At 39.0% G+C, this 17,500-nt stretch overlaps 2 protein-coding genes across 7 annotated transcripts in view; both read right to left on the bottom strand.

The window, feature by feature from the left end:
• The window catches only part of LOC137971980 (fibroblast growth factor receptor 4-like), a 93,263-nt gene that overhangs the window by 30,243 nt on the left and 45,520 nt on the right, over positions 1-17,500 (bottom strand). For all 6 annotated transcript variants that reach the window (XM_068818752.1, XM_068818748.1, XM_068818747.1 and 3 more), the window contains exon 6: positions 1,326-1,477. In XM_068818752.1, the coding sequence (XP_068674853.1) occupies positions 1,326-1,477 (152 nt within the window). The remainder of the gene's footprint in view (positions 1-1,325; positions 1,478-17,500) is intronic.
• On the bottom strand, positions 14,173-15,760 carry LOC137971989 (uncharacterized). Its single transcript, XM_068818773.1, has 3 exons — positions 15,662-15,760; positions 15,217-15,308; positions 14,173-14,665 (listed from the first exon to the last, which is right to left on the bottom strand). Exons 1-3 carry the CDS (start codon positions 15,737-15,739, stop codon positions 14,272-14,274), a joined length of 564 nt encoding a protein of 187 aa, XP_068674874.1. The 5' UTR covers positions 15,740-15,760; the 3' UTR covers positions 14,173-14,271.

The raw sequence follows: 17,500 nt of genomic DNA, 5'->3' as shown, positions 1-17,500 counted from the left end.
TCCTTGGTCGCGGTGTGATCATTGGTTCCGGGTTTCCAGCCTTGTCTTCTTTTATGAAGGATATGAGTCAAAACTAACCCATAACGCCTCAAATCGGCACAAGGACGCAAGGTGTTTCCCATATAAACCCTACAAATCGTTACGTTGACTGAGTGATCGAATTATGAGTTTGGGTCGCCTCTGATTAAACATATTTGGGAGTACTCGTTGTTCGCTGCCGCCGGGACGCTATCTAAAGCCTATGATACACGGTTCAGCATTTGTTGATCAACAAATGTTGCAGCTCTTGTTCAACAAATGTTGAACAGTGTGTCGTGTCATGTTGAATGTTGAAATATGCCATTCAACACGTTGAATGTTGTTGAACGATGTTGAACGAAAATAGAGACCAGCTCTATTCCGTTCAACACGTTTGTGCAACATTGTTCAACATTTGTTGAGCAACAAAGGTGGAAACATGTTGAACCGTGTATCATCGGCTTTCAGGCAAAAAGAAAGCCGGTGATTACTTTAATGAAAGGTCCTAAAACTTTGGCCGCCCCAACAAAAGCAGTACAAACATTTTATCATCCGAAAATGTTTCATGACATATATTAAAGCAAAAGGTGAAAATTATTCCAATTGAAAGCCCTTCACGACCACGAGGGCAGACCGTTTTTCGATGCTCGAACCCAACGTTACAGCCCCGCGAAAAATTCCCGCCAATTTTAACAAAATGTTTATTGTCCCGGTCCCCCATGAGAAATATAGTTACATACCACTTACTAAACAAGTTCGAGGTCCGTACTCTAAGCGCGAAGCGCGCGGGCCATAAATCAACGGGAAAAAACGAGGATCCGTAACTGACAGTACGGACTGAGAAAACGAGGTTAGTAAGATATTTATTATATCTCTGAGGTTAACCGGCGCGCGGGCAAGGAAACTAGTCAAAGTGAAGCGGAAGGTTCAACTGCCACAAAGAATGCCGTGCCAAAATCCCAAAAACTAAATCTTCTTGGCTGTTAAGTTTGAAATAGTTGCTTGCAAGATTCAAACAGTTTTCAGTACAAGTTTATGCAACAGAAATGACATAAAAAACTCGCTAGATGATGTTTTCTCGAAATTTTAAATTTAGCGGGCTGTACAGCGGGCCGTACTGTAGAGTACGACCCGCTAATTTAGCCAATTACAGCGCGCGCACTATCTGAGAGATATAATAAAAAAGCTTAATTCCACGGCCTTGATGTCCCCGTTCTCTTCCCGCTAAATACTGCGTGGGTTTAATTGACGTCAGGAACATGATATTCCCTTATACCACAACTGAGTAAAGTAAAAGCTGTCCTTACCTCATTATTGAGCTGATAATTAGCTCTTCTCCACTGCTTCTGTTTGAAGAAAACTAAGATTGTAACTAGCAGAAGAAGAATTGCTGCTACAGCAATGCCGACAGCAGACCAGAGAAATGTGGACGTGTTGTCCGTCCTGGCATCCGGTTTACCTATTGAAAGAATATTGCATTTGGTAAATGTAAACAATGATGTCAGTTGAAGAAAAAAAAAATCCACTTACTTTGAGGAGTCTTTCAGGGCCAAAGCAAAAAAGAGTACAACTCAAGGCAATTTTATCTCTTGTTTAGCTAACAGTGTGTCCAGGGAATGCCCCAAAACAACGCCCCAGAATGTGTCCAGGATCAGGCTTGAGAATTTCAAGTTCATCGCCCTCGAATTCCTCCGTTAGTTAATTGCTAAAGGGATTTTTTTTTTTTTAATTCTCAAGATCTGACTTCAAGGTACATTGAAATCATGGTGGGTAATTTACTTACAAGTGTAAATGTATTCAAATATAAAACCGATGAAATTTCTGGTCAGATTTTGCGCGAAAGCTCGATATGATTATCTTCACACGTGGAAATCGCGTCGTTGTTGTACGTTAGCCTGGGACTACACAAACATAAAGTAAAATGACTTGTTATTTCATCGGTGTTTACATGATAAACAGAACATTACATGACCGCTTGGAGATACGAAATTCCTCTTCTCGTGTTGAAAAATATCAACACTTACAGAGAAATCTCATATCTCCGCGCGGCCATATCATATCCGCTACGATGATCAGGGGACTAGTCAGGGTGGTTTAGGCTGTTATCAACCGCGCCTTCCACCTCTGTGACCCGGGTTCAACCCTGGCTTCGGGTCGTATGTGGGCTGATTTTCAGTCGATCTCTATCTGACACCGAAGGTTTTTCTCTGGATTCTCCGGTTTTCCTCCCTCTTCAAAATCGACTCTCAGTCAATAGCCCTTATTCACGATAGCCGCCATGTTGGTTTTCAAATTGTCTTGCAAATTAGCCATGTGTTATGCTGGGGAGCAAACATTGCAATTAAGGCAAATTGAGGAAAATCGGCTCGTCGAAATATTGAATTAACATTGCTAAAAGTACATTTTAGAGTTTAGAATTAAGTACCTTTTACAATAATTTTATATATTTTGATTGCCTCGGACATTTTGACTTTCTACTTTTTTATCTGCTCATTTTTCACTAAAAAAACATCGAAGTAACTTGCGTAGGCATTCTATTTTACTAATTAGGTGATAAGCATTTAATGAACGTGAAACAAATCATCTGTGTGGCTAAGATGTTCCTGACAATCTCTCGAACTTGTGTTTTTTGCCCCCTCAGAAATGTGTAGCTAATTTGCATGATAAAGGCAAGTCCAACATGGCGGCTATCGTGAATAAGGTCTATTACATCCTGCTGCGGGCGGATACCCTCGATAGGGATAACCTCTGGTATCCTTCCTTTTAATTGAATTAAATGAATAAAGTTGGTATTATTAAGTGCGTAGGTTCGAGTCCTGCAAAGGAGTCGTCGTTTTTCCCGACTTTCCCCGAGTCAGTATCGAAAAATAAATCTCTTCATTTCATTCATCGGGGTTGACATTCAACATTTCTTTCGGTACAATCGCGAATATGCTACTTTTAGACAATTTAGATCCTTGCAGTATGGCATGACATTTGTCATATAAACCTACCGGTAGTTTAATGGCCTTGTTCTCGAACTTGCCGTGAATTCGTGGGATAGACCCCTGCAAAGAAAACTACGGACTTTTTCCGAGAATCTCCTTGTCAACACCGAAATATAAATCTCTTCATCGGACGTACCGCGAAAACCGTAACAAAATTATTGAATGTTTCCGTTCACCATATATGGTAGTAGATTCCAACAAGTGTCCCACAAATTCCTACGGATTCCTGAAATGATGTCATATTTTCCTGCAAGGATAACCACGTGGTTACCGAAAGTTTTCCGAATAATGGCGGAAAGGGAGAAAAGTTTGTCTTTGGTTGACAAATGTTTACGAAGTGCGATTTAGGGGTGAATTGGAGAAATGATCGCATTAACTAGGCTTTCACGGGATTCGAACCCGCGACCTCTGTGATACTGGTGCGGTTCTTACCTACTGAGCTATGAAGCCACCCAAATCACAGGTAACCCAGGCTCACTGTGTGCGTCACGTAGGTATTAAAATATAGAGAACATATGAGTCGAAGTTTAGGTCTGAAAATTTGTATAATAAGTTCTGGAGGGAGAGGAGTCCCAAATTGTTAAAAACAAAACTCACTGAGCAATCTGGGACTCCCCTCCCTCCAGGGAAACATATATTCCCCTCGCCACCAGGTGTTCCGAGTTCAGTGCCATTTTGAATTGGACACTTCGCGAGGACAACGCTTTCGGGCCGCCATTTTAGCAGGTCAACTTACACGTTCTACGGAGCCTGGTGGCTTCGCGTTACTACCTGGAGATGCTTCAGTGGATTCATGGTTTAGAGAAATTCCTTTTCCACGAACCTGGTGTGTTTATTTAGCGACTGGATTCGATTTTCACGAAAAAAATCGTGCTTGTTTTGGGTCGATCGGAGTTCTTAAGCTGGCTTCTGTCTCCTACCTTGTCACTATACTATGAAGGAAGGTGAACGGGGACCATTTTTCCCGAAATTTCGTGTACGTATTAAAGACAGCAACAGCTCACCACATGGTAAGTTTTATCGATTTTTATTTCCATTTCTAGCAAATTTTCAGACCTAAACTTCGCCTCATATGTTCTCTATATTTTAATACCTACGTGACGCACACAGTGAGCCTGGGTTACCTGTGCCCAAATGAGAGCAGGCCAATAATCGTTTTCACGGTTAGTTTTTCTCATTTGCATTACAATGTAATCAAACGAGAATGCGAGGCAATTTCGGGTTAAAACTACAAAATAGCCTGAAATTGCCTCACATACATGCTAGATTATATTATAATGCAAATGAGAAAAGGGCTATTTGTTGGCCTGAATAGTTGTGAAGGCGGTCGGAAGCTTGTGCTTCTGCTGTCGTCAATAGTGAGAACCTGGCAAGATATTTTGGATTAACCTGACTGTTTGCATGGATATTCATCCTCATCCTGGACCGATCACTATTCGATTTCAACAATTTTAAACTATCGCTCAATCATTTGCAATAGCGCGTAATTTAAATTCAAGACCAACTACATCAAACAGAATTTTTGGATTTCACATGACGTCACGGCCGCCCTGTTGGTGTCCCCAAACAATGAAATGGCGGCCATGTTGGTGTCCCGATCCAATCCTCCGGGAATTGAAAGCTATTATTATGCTAACGTCTTCTTTTGTTTTCGTTGAAAAACATGGCTGTTGATCACGTGAGTGAAACCCAAGAATAAATTACTCCAGGAATCAACTATTTCGTCTAAATCGAAATACGCCGTTTCGTCTGATGTTTTTACGCATTTAAAACAACTTGAAATTCTCAAGACTCGTCATTGCAGAGGTGGTCGTCGAGTTTTTTTGTTGTTGTTTTTTTTTTCAGATTTTAACAGTATACCTACTAGGATTACTCGTACAAGACGAAATTTCTCTTTTACTCGTAATTATCGACCCGTAAATAATTACAACCTTGTACCACTCCATCGTACCTCGACGATTTCTAACGACCTGTCTACTGTGCATGCTAGTTCTTACAACTTTACCTGCTCTGTGATTAACGCTAGATCTCTTCGTAATAAATCACTTAAAATTAAAGACATGGTTGTTGATAATTCGGTTGATATCTTGGCTATTGCGGCGACTTGGCTTCGTCGCCATAGCGATGACGCTACATATGGTGAAATATATCCGTCTGGTTACCGGTTTGTACACAATCCTCGACTTGAATGAAACGGTGGTGAAGTTGGACTTTCATTTAAATTTACTCTCAATGTGAAAACTAGACTGCCTAACGAATCGTTTCGAAGCTTTGAATATCTTGATGCTTCCTTCATGAACCTCAGATCCGTAAGGATTATCGCCGTTTATCGCCCACCTGTTTCAGCTATAGTAATGGTTTGAATGTTGACCTATTTATGGATGAATTTTCAACTCTGCTTGAAGCAGTAGTTCCGTGCAGCGTTGAACTTATTATTTTGGACGATTTCGATTCTCATGTTGATGTATGTCGCTGATGACAATAATGTTTTCAAGTTCACATCTTTACTAAACACAACACGTCAACGTATCTATGCGCGGTTTGGGACATACTCTGGACTTAATCATCGCAAGATCTAGCATAGTTGGTGATTTTCTTAACAACCTTCGCATTTTTGAGCAGCCTATCTCTCTCTGATCACAAGGTTGATGCATTTCATCTTAAGCTGCAAAAGCCACTTAAGGACGTTCGCGCGAAAATCTTCCCACATTGAAATTTGTTTCATTTATCGCTTGAAGTTAGGTCATTTTTTCTTTTCAAAAATGAAAAGAAAAAAAAAAGGGGGGGGGGGGGTCCCCGACTTTGTTACGGAGAAAAAAGGCAAGGAAAAATGTCCTAATTTCGATTGATAGGTCATCATAACAAGATGTAGCCTCATCTACTCATTCGTTGAAAATCTTCAAAATAATATGTTAGAGTGGATGTTTCTGTGCTTAGAAATATAGGAGTGGGTTTTTTAGGTAATTGCATGCCGCTGGGGATGTCTTTAACAGTAGAGTTAATCCTCAACGAGCGTTTTAGCAAGCGCTACCTGTTGTAACCACTCAGGACACAAGGAAAGAAAATAATTGAGAAAAGATAACTTCTTACATTGTGGTTTTCTTTTTCATTTAATCACATTTTTTAGATTGTAAGAAGAGCAAGTGATTCATGCCTTAAAAAAATAGGGGTCACCGATGATCTAAACGAGTAAAATCGATGTGATGTTGCGAAGCTCTTGGAAAATTTAGTTTGTCACGATTTTGCGTGACCTGCCAGGGAAGGACTGGAGGCAAGGTTTTTGCAAAAATAAAAATAAAAAAAAATTACTCGAGCATAGCAACGAAGTTTCAAGCAGGCGTTATCTTTATTTGATTAGTGTTCTGTATCATATCTCTCCATTGCCGTCTTTCTCATCTTCTGGAGTGTGGTTTTTGTGATATATAATCTCTGGCTGTTTCCTCTTAGGTCGGCACTATTCAAGTGCATAAGAAGGAGAAGATAATTCGGCTCTACTTTTATGAAAGTAAAGGGAAAGAACTTCAAAAACATTCGTTTATTTTGAACTAAAAAGTTCGTAACGTAACCCCTTTTTTTTTTTTTTAATGCAACGTCGGTGACTTAAACTAACTTTCCTCAAGTTTTTAAAACTTTTAACCATTACTCGATTAGTGACCTTCTTCCAGCCTCCCGGACCTTTCTCTTTAACGTTTCATGATGAATTTGAAATAAATGTGCCATTCTTTAGCCGACCTGGAAATTTTTCCCTGGCGTTTTTCTCGGCATAAGATCTTAACTAATGCTTGAGGTAATGCGTGACATATTAAAATACGTGTTACCTGCGCAGTAAAGTTGCGCACAAACAATTAGCGCGAACGTCCTTACAACACGAAAAACTATCGTTTCTCCTTGATTAAAGAACTTTGACTTTGACAAGTTTAATGACATAATATCTCAATCAGAACGTTACTGTAGCACTACAAACTTGGATTTAAACTCCCTCACAGCTTCGTATGAGACTGTCACCGTAGATGCTCTTGAACAACTGGCTCCATTAAAGACCAGGACTATTACAATCAAATTACGTGCACTCTGGTACACTGACGAAATAGCCGATGCTAAGAGACAACGACGAAGATTTGAGAGGAAGTGGCGATCAACTAAACTTGATGATGACAAACAAATATCTGCTACAGTGTAATGTTGTTAACCAACTTCTACGTAAAGCTAAAGAATAGTATTATTCCACATTAATCGAGAAAAAATCAAGTGACACTAGAGCGCTATTCAGAGCTGCCAATGAACTTCTCAACAGCAACGCTGATTAATTTCACCCACATCTACAGATAATGAAGACCTTACTCAACCTCGTTCCCAGGGTCTCTCTTCTCTGCCTCCATTGTCGTTGAGAGAAGACCCTGGTTCACGCTGGTCACGTGGCACTCGTCGACAAACATTTTTCCACTAGGGTAGTGTTTTCGTTATATTTTGATCCCGCAACCGCATCTGGGCGAAAAAATATTTGTTTAACAAGGCATTTCTAAAATAAAAAGGTCAAAAGACCTGATGTTATATTCCCACAGGAGATGAATTCCCACAAAAGCGGTCAAACTAAAAGCAAGAGCTTTTGTGATCGACAAGACGACTTCAATGTCGAGCGGCGATTGACGTTCGCTTTAAAAAAAAATAATTTCGTTAGTAGCCAAAGTTGCTTCTTCAGAACGAACACTAACATAAAAGAATACACCAAACACTACGTTTGCTTGATAAAAATGTCTCTTTTATTTTACTGCGACTAAAAATATACACGCTATTAAAGCGCGGTGCAGTGGTAAAAAAAATCTTAACGACATCGACAATTTACACGAAGTTGTTGAAATCACAGGTAACCCAGGCTCACTGTGTGCGTCACGTAGGTATTAAAATATAGAGAACATATGAGGCGAAGTTTAGGTCTGAAAATTTGCTAGAAAATGGTAATAAAAATCGATAAAACTTACCATGTGGTGAGCTGTTGTTGTCTTTAATACGTACACGAAGTTTCGGGGAAAATGGTCCCCGTTCACCTTCCTTCATAATATAGTGACAAGGTAGGAGACGGAAGCCAGCTTATGGACTCCGATCGACCCAAAACAAGCACGATTTTTTCCGCGAAAATCAAATCCAGTCGCTTAATAAACACGCCAGGTTCGTGGAATAGGAATTTCTCTAAACCATGAATCCACTGAAGCGTCTCCAGGTAGCAACGCGAAGCCACCAGACTCCGTAAAACTTGTAAGTTAACCTGCTAAAATGGCGGCCAGAAAGCGTGGTACTCACCAAGTGTCCAATTCAAAATGGCACTGAACTCGGGACGCCTGGTGACGAGTATAATAAGTCTCCCTCGAGGGAGGGGAGTCCCAAATTGCTCAAAACAAAACTCACTGTCCCACTACACCCTCGAGAATATTGCCCAGAACATAGTAGAGAGGGGACACAATCACCGAGTTGGAGGGAGTTTTCTAACTACAAATTGAATTGACGGGTTTTGCCTGCTACACGAAAATTCTGGTTAAAATATGTCGTTGTCTAAGAGTTTAAAAAGGTCTCTCGATGACCACGATGTGGTGAGACCTTCAAGGAAGAAGAATCGAGTTGCTATATCTTTGTACGCTGCAGTTAAAGCCTGGTGAGTATACATTTTTGAGACCTGAGTTCGAAGTTTTTTAAGCCGAACGTCTTCTGTTTCTAATCTCATGCCGTTTTCCGATCTATTATGATTGTAGGATACTCTTGAATTACGAAACTGTTGAGGATAGTTTCATCACAACCGCCGATGATATATTCGCACACGCTTCTCGGGAAAAGGGGAATAGCCCAATCAGTGAAGGTGGTGAAATTACCCCAAGGTTAATTAGACGAGCCGTCGAAGAGGTATTTGTTAGGAAGCCTACCCGAATGCGTGTCAATAAAAAGAAAGTTTGGGCCTACAGAGGGCTGAAGCATGTCAGTCAGCAGTCATCAGGAGAAACGACAAGTCCAACAGACGAATGGAAAACCCTTGTTCTCCAAGCAAAAAAGATGGATTTAGGTGTGTGGAACGTCGTAAAATCAACCAACACGTCTGTCAGCTTCGCCCGCTTTGAAAAAGTGCGATACAATAACCAGCTGGTCGTAAGTGAGATTTGCTTCACAAAAAAAGAGGATGAAAATTGCACAGAAACAAAGATCAAGTACCATGAAAGAGAAGTGCCAAAAGAGGTAGTGTGTACCCTTGACAGTAATTTTGGTAATTGTACAACGAAAAAGAAGGCATTATTGTGGATGAAATTTCTGGATTCGAGTTTTGTTTGCCATGGTTTTCAGACGGATTTTGAGTTTGCCGATGAACGCATAGCCAAACACCATATTATTACAGAAGACTACAACATCTCAGAAGAAAGAGCATTCTCTATTCGGTGCGAAATTCTGACCAATTCTGCGGGGATACGTTGCAGCAAATGTTCAGAGGAGAAAAAACGCCTTGACAGAAAAATCGGTAGGAGGATGTTGGCCACGGATAAGCCACTACCCCCAACTGCAAATCACCGATATATGACTAGGGAGCAGATCCTAGAAAAACTAGAAAGAGAAAAGCAGAGACGCCTATCAGAACAAAGACAAAGAGAAAGAATTCAAAGCCAAATGCTAGAACTGGAGGAAGAAGATCACCATGATATGGTGGAAATTATGAGACATGTGAATAAAGACGAGGTGCCAGAAGATATGCTTTTATTTTGGGATGAGCAAAAAAAGATCTTGCAAACCAAATCAAAACACCAGTACAGATGGCATCCAAAGTGAGTGCACACTATGTTACAGCAAGGAGCTCAAAAGTGTTACCGCCTTTTGATTCATTCAAATTATTTTATGCAGATTTAATCCAATCAGAAGTCAGCTGGAAACTGTCCATGACTTCTGATTGGTTAATGTCATGAAAGAAGGTGAGTTAATTATGGCAGGTCACACTTTTGGGCTCCTTGCTCCGAGGAGTCTGAGCAGTACTAATTTTACTGATCAGCAAATAATAATAACCACATAGATACACATGGTAATATAATTATTGTTTTATGTAGTCTTGCACTTGGGTCTCTCTTTGATGCATATCTTCTACTTCTTTTGGTAGGATTATGAAACTGTGTATAGAGTTGTATGTTAAAAACCCTCATGTGCTAGACTCACTTCGGCAAGTCATATATCTGCCAAGTAATCGAACTATCAGGTGTGTACATGTTTTAATTGGAATCTTATTTACAGGGTAATTGTAATTGGTGTGTTTTTTTTTTCTTGTTCACTAATTTCTTTTATGTGTTAATATCTGACAGATGTCACAAGAATAAAGTGGAGCAGAAGCCAGGGTGGGATGCAAATCTTTTAAAATGGTGCCTTCAGGAAGCAAAGAAAGCAAACCAGAAAGAACAGGACTATTGGGGTGGCTTTGTTCTTGATGAAATGAAGATACAAGTAAGTTAAAATATTGCAAAGCTGGGGTTTACATGGTTTAACCCTGGGGGGGGGGGGGGGTACTTGATGTATCCCTGGTTGGGGAGGTGCGGCGCAGCCCCTCATACCCTGACCCTGTTTAAGACAAATATCGCTGATTTTCCTACCCATTTTAAGACAGAATTCCGATTTTTGATACCCTGTTTAAGATATTTAACCCAGTTTAAGACAAAAATTGATAAATCGATACCCTGATTAAGACAAAAAATGATAAATTCGATACCCTGTTCAAGACAAAATCCCGAAAAACATACCCTGGCTGGCCGCACGTCCCCATTAAGCCCTTATAAGGTAGTAACCCCCCGGGGGTTTAACATCTGCAAAAATGGCCACCAACTGCTAAAACCATTTGTATTCCCTAACTAAATGCAAAAAAGTCTTCTTCCTGGTATTGAAATGCATATTTTATTCATGGCGTAATAATATTAATCTCTTTATGTTTGTTGTAAAAAAGTGACAACTACTGCTAGGGCACTTTCCTTTTTGTCAAGCAAACACATATAAAAATAATAGTCTAGATGTTGGAGACACACCCAGAGGTGAAAGGTTTATACATATTAAGGGCATCAGGTTATAAAGACTTTGCTATTAAAATTGGTGCTCTACTAATCTATAATAACAGGAAGATGTAGAAATGGTTGTAACAGGAGGGAAACACAAGCTTGTAGGATTTGTGGACCTGGGGAAAATTCATGATAATATGGAAATCCTTTCAGGTAATTATGAATACCTAAAATTATGAATGCCAAAAATTGAAGCCATAGAAAATTATTTTTAAGCGTTGAACATTCAGGGTGAAGGCCCTTGCAGACCTATAAATTATGGATAATTTAAGCTGTTTAATTCAAAATTAACCATTCTATTTTTTCCTTCCTTTCTTTTTTTTTTCTTTTTTTGCATTTTATTATCATAGTCAGAAAAAAAAGAGATTCCATTGAATTTAGAACTAAATGATGTTGTTCCAAAAAACATCCATACTCCCTCCACAGAAGGGATTAGAAATTCCTGGGGTGGTGGGTTTAAAAAGGCCCCACAAAAAAGTACAGGAAGGGAGGGGGGGGGGGGGTTCACTAAGGAAAGATCCCTTCTGGGGCAAGGTCTACATATAATTTTTGCATCACACTAGTCATATCATTATGTTGGGCCAGGTAATAACTTTTACCACACCTAGCCATAAAAGCATCTCACAATTTCACGATAAATTTTCAACAGGAATGTCTTGTTCAACAATACAGAGTTCCTTGCAAATTTGTATAAATAACAAAATCCTCCATGGCACTGCACTGTTAAAGGTCACTGTCAATATTGCATTATAAAAAGGCAATTCCAAATGAACTAGAACCAGAAACAAATAGCCCAACTTTTTGGGTGGTTTGGTTCTAATTAAGGCTATGTTTCTCCTGTTTTTTTTTTTAGGAACAGAGACAAATGGTCCTGTACTAGCATCACATGTCCTTCAGTTCATTTTTTTAGGAGACAATGGCTTCAGGTTTCCAATAGCCCAGTTCCCTTCAAGTGGATGCACTGCGAGTTCCTTGTTTTTTATATTCTGGGAAGGTGTCAGGAAAATGCTGGAAACAGGATTCAAGTAAAACAATGATATTATATTGCTTTTTTTCTTCACAAATTGAACAACTGTAACTTTTTAAAACCTAATATCATGGGAACTATCCCAAATGTAACCAACTTTTCTTTTACAATGTAACTATTAAATTAGGAAATGACTTAACAAATTGCAAATTACAAGTAAAAAATTTACTTTTGTCTTAAAACGAGAAGCCACAGTCCTTCTGTATCATTAAAACTAATAATTATTATTTACATTATGGACACTGATGTGCATATTGGAAAACTCTGAAGACAAAAAATGTATTTAATTTATAGGTTATAATATTCTGTTTCTTTTCTGTACATGACCTATGCAGCTAAATACTTAAATTAATGAAACACTTTTTGTATATCCATAAATGAACTAACAGAGTGATTTCCTCTTTTATTATCATTTCATAATATGAAACAAGAGTGTACTACTGCATCTTAGATGGAGCTGAGGTAAATCGACAGTTCATAAAGCTGCATTTTCTGGATGACAACGAGGCTGTGCAAAGGCATTTTACATGTCACAACATCTTCAATGGCAAGTGCCCTATGGTCTTCCTTATGGACCCAAAGGTAATCTCTGTTTTCTTTATAAGAGTAAACCCAGATTTTATTCCTATGTGACATATATGCATGACTTGTCTTATTATGAGTAACCTGTTGTGTATACTAAAATAGCAAGATGAATGGATTATTAAACCATGCTATGGTTTATTTCATGTATTAACAAAAAGTGCGCAGGACACTCTAGCTATGACTCAGAATGGGTACTGCATGGAAATATCATATTTTATAATATTATACATAACTTTAAGAATAAAACTAATATAACTTGCACATCCATAGCAAAAATGAATTTTACCAATTAAAATGAATTATTGATTGCAGATCCAAAAACAATTTTCATTATCTCCTCAGCACAATGTTAAAAAGCTCAGGAATAATGTCTTGAAGAGCTCCCTTGATGGAAACAAACATCTGCAATATGGGGAGAAGAGCATTCTTTGGGAGCATTTGGTCAATGCCTTTAACTTTGACCAGGGAGAGTTTACAATGTCATACCATGAGAAGCTGACAGCAGAGCACTTTGAATTGAACCCTTCCTCAAAAATGAGAAATCACCTGGCAGAAGACGTTCTGGACAAAAATATGCTAAGCCTAATGAAGGTATTTCTCTGTCAAATATATCAATATGCAGCATTTCAATTAATAACTTAGCAACTTAAATGAGGTAATGGACGGTTTAAACCATTGACATTCATGGACATTCTTGTTCATTTTGTTACATATATTGTTTAGCAACATGACTTATCAAAAGCTGGATTTTGAAATTGCAGCTCATATGGTCACTTGTGAAACTCCAATAAGCCAAACAGAATTCATGTATGAACTAGTGTTTCTGACTATTTCAGGCATACAAAGTTCACCTTGCAACAAAGGGACAAGATGCTAGCAGCATTGATGCAACTATCACTCTCCTAAACCATTCATCGAAAATTATTCAACTTTTCCAAGATAAAATTGGCATACAAAGTATACAAGACAGCAGACTGAAAGATCTGAGCCAATTCTTGGATTTTTTGATCAAGTGGAAGTCATCAGCTGGTACTGATGGCAAAAAATTCATATCGTCCAAACTTTTCTTTGATCTAAACTCCATGATCCTTGGATTTCAATCTCTAGTATCAATCAAACTTAAAGCTTTTCCCAATGCCATCATAAAGCCAGCCATAATAAATCAGGATTTGGTTGAGAACCACTTCTGTCAAGTCAGAGCATGTAATGGGCAAAATAACAATCCTACATGGCGACTGCAGGAGACATGCCAAAACACCATTAGATATGGACAGACAACAATTAGCAGAAAAAGCAATGCTGGGGCATTAAGTTTGAAAATGAAGAGTTAAATAAATCAGTACCTCTACATAGGGAGGAGAATAAGAAAACCTCAGTATGTAACATCACCATGGATACTTAACTCACAGTGTAACAAACTCAACCAGGCCATAGGCCACAGACTCATCATTTTTTCCCAGTGTAAATGTAAATAGACTTAAAGTAGGAAAGACCACTCTGCTGTAAGTGTGACCTTGTTTTGCTGTGGTATGTAGTAAGTTTGATAGCAGCTGTTGAAGTTGTTACACTGAAACTACAACTACTGAAAAAATTACCTTAACCTGATAATTCTGATGGAAACTCTCTGGTTTACCTCATCAACATTTGCCTCGGTCCGTAAATTGTCAAGGTAGAATGGACAAACCATAGAAGTACTTTGTTTCATGACAGGAATAAGACGTTTGCCAACATGTGCCTTGCATTCTCTGGTGTGAAATTGGATACTGTAGGCCAGGCAAAGCTTGTGCAGTTGTGCTTTGGTATACATTTTCACAAATGTAGACTCACCATACTTCTCTATGTATAACAGCAACCGCTGGTGGCTTGTCACCTTTCCATGACTGTGATCTGCGGCAATTTCAGAAAAGGGAACTAATGTTTTCTTCACTTCCAAAGCAGTTTTCCTTTCCAGAACTTTCTTTCTGTGCTCGGCACTCTTCTTCAGTCTGTTCAGTTAATTTAAGAACAGATGTATATAGTAATAAGTAAAGAGGTAAATCAAGATTAAAGTGATATACAGAATTGATTTGTTTATTGATATTTCTCAAAGAACTAATTTTTTCCTTTAAATGCTATCCCAAAAAGCTCCATGGCATCAACAGATAAAACTAATGGTCCAAGTGAAACTTACAGAAATCCTAGGAAGGGAATGGTATTGTTGCAGGAAAGGAAATGGTATTATTACAGGGAAGGTAAGCAAATTGCTCATTGCTGGAAAATCCTCAATTCAGGGCAGAAAATCCTAAAAGATATATGTTCAGTTTTTTCCAATCCTGAATGAATTCAAATCAAAGTCACTGGTTGGTAAAAAAATGAGACACTTTCCACCGTTGACCAACCCGACCCCATCAAAAGTTACATTAAGAATGACAGAAATAATTATAGTTATTAAGCCGTAGAATAACTGATTTGAAGAAATATCCAGTCCCTATCCCTGTTGTAACCATTTGAAGTCTGCAGATTATGAGTTATAATACTGTGCATGAAAAAGCAATACCTGTGGGCAAGGCGAAAATCTCTTAAGTACTGCCCAGCACCAGCCAACATGTATCTGTTTGTGATTTCATCATACAGGTCATCCAAAGCCTTCTGCAAGAGAAATGATATTTTGAAATGAAAGTGTAAATTACCTTAACATTTTTGTAACATAAATCACTTTATATTGAATAATGTCAACTGCTCATGAAATGACAATATTCATTAGATATATAAATGGAGAAATGTGCAGAAACTTAAACACCAATTTATGGAGTTCCCCAATCGGTAGGATATTTGTTTGAAAATGATCAAGATTCAGAATTCCATGTCTCACCCAGTATCTTACAAGGTGATGCCCTTTTTCGATTTGAGGTGGTTTCCAGAGAATTAAATTAACCAATTGCTAATGATTTAAATATTAAAGCTGAAATCTGGATTTTGCAGTATTATTATTACAAACATACCTGGCCTATCTCCTCATGAGCAGGGAAGCAAGCCTTCCATTTCATTCTCAGTTCTTTTGAACTTTTAACAGCCTCCATAGCATCATCAACCAGGTTTTGATGTCTAGCACGCAGCTTGCTTTCATTGAGATTGTCAACTCTCATCTGCTCAAGTTCAAGGAAAAATTCATAAGCAGCATCCTCTATGTGAATCAAACCCCTGGACCTATACTGTCTCTCTTCTGTGACCATCAATGTGTCTTGGTGTTTTGATGTCTGTTGCAGCTGCGCAAAGTTTGCGATTACATACTCCTCAAGCAGACCACTCATTGCCAGAGACTCCCTTACTAAAACCTGGGTTGTTTGAACCTGAGATGTCATATGCAATTTGACATATTTCAATTTCGCATGAAACACTTTAGAAACAGCCCAAGCACCAACATGTCGGATTTTCGCCTTCCCTTCAACAGGTATTTCCTTGACATTGATTACCACAGGATTTGCCATTTCCACATTCTTCACCCTCTCGGCAATTTTCTCAACTACTTCTCCATACACAGAAATCATTAGCTCATTGCCAACTGCAACCTGAATATCTGACATTTCAGTGGTGCCAAAGAATAACTTCAAGACGGACAAGAAATTTGCAGATCTGCTTAGCATCATATACAAATCTCTAGTGTCTAGAGACCACTGCTTTGAAGAGATTTGAACACGCGAATCATCAGCCAGCAGGGACTCTTCTAGGATTATTTGGCATGCTCTACACCACAACACCTTGCCAAAAACATCTAAAGTTTCATTATTCTTTAAAACTTCGTCAAGCAATCGGTTTTTGATGCCAGCATACTCACTAAGAGGCTCGGCGACCTTCATTGACTCCAACATAGCCCTCACACTAAAGCCGTCAGGAGGGGTGCGTAAAAAATCGTGAGAACTTTCGTCTGCCAAAACAGCATAAACAGTCTCTAAGTCCAGCATCAGCTCATCAGGTTCTCCCCTTTCAAAAAAGGATGTCACAATTTGTTCCGTTTTCTCATTCAGCTCATCCATTACATGATCTCTGGCTGCTTCAGAATCCTCATTTCTGTCTTCATTAACCTCAAGGCTTTGGGCTGGAAGAATTTTGTGTCTGCAGCAGCTGAAGTCGCCTTCAGCAGCTAAAGTCACATTCATCTCCTCTTGATTTGCGTCAGAGATATTAATACATTCCTGTAGAGGTGGTATAAGTTGACGCCGGTGAAAGTTTAAGACCCGTAGATGCTGAGAACTTTTGACTCGGGTGAAAGCAACATATAGAAGGCCTGGTGTGAACTCTTTAGAACAGTGTACAACAACAGATTTAAATGTCAAACCCTGAACTTTATGGCAGGTGGTGGCATACATTAGAATCACAGGAAATTGAGTACGGGTCCCAACAACTTCACCATGTTTCCCCCTATTCTCCCAGGTTTCTCTTTTCAGCTTCACCATTCCTACCATGGCAAACTCTACTTCAATAAAACTTCCATTCTTTGCAACATAAATTCCAGGACTTCCATTTCTTAATTCATCACTTTTGTTCCAGATCAACATTACTTTGCAACCAGGCTTGAGGACCAAGATCTCTTCTGCAGCGCAATCAATATTATCTGTGTTTCCACTGTCAACAGCTGCAAACCGGTTTTCTTCAGTTGCGAGTTGGCTTAGTTTGGTAAAGTTAAACACCCGAGTCGGTACCTTCCGAAAAAATATGTGAGTCGCTTCTTCCTCCAATTCTTTGGACAGCTCCCTCTTTAAACCTTGTATGAAAATATCAGACTCTGTACTGCAAGTTCCGGCTCTCAATTCATCCAGGCAAGCCAGAAACTCCTTTTCAGA

This window comes from Montipora foliosa, chromosome 9 (genome assembly GCF_036669935.1).
Source record: "Montipora foliosa isolate CH-2021 chromosome 9, ASM3666993v2, whole genome shotgun sequence".
NCBI lineage: Eukaryota > Metazoa > Cnidaria > Anthozoa > Scleractinia > Acroporidae > Montipora > Montipora foliosa.
This window is presented reverse-complemented; position numbering and strand designations above follow the sequence as displayed.

Coding starts and splice junctions, on each gene's coding strand:
- LOC137971989 (XM_068818773.1), bottom strand. CDS start 15,739: ATGGAGGCTGTTAAAAGTTCAAAAGAACTGAGAATGAAATGGAAGGCT. Junction 15,309..15,661: donor CTCATGAGGAGATAGGCCAG/GTATGTTTGTAA, acceptor TTTCTCTTGCAG/AAGGCTTTGGATGACCTGTA. Junction 14,666..15,216: donor GATTTTCGCCTTGCCCACAG/GTATTGCTTTTT, acceptor TTAACTGAACAG/ACTGAAGAAGAGTGCCGAGC.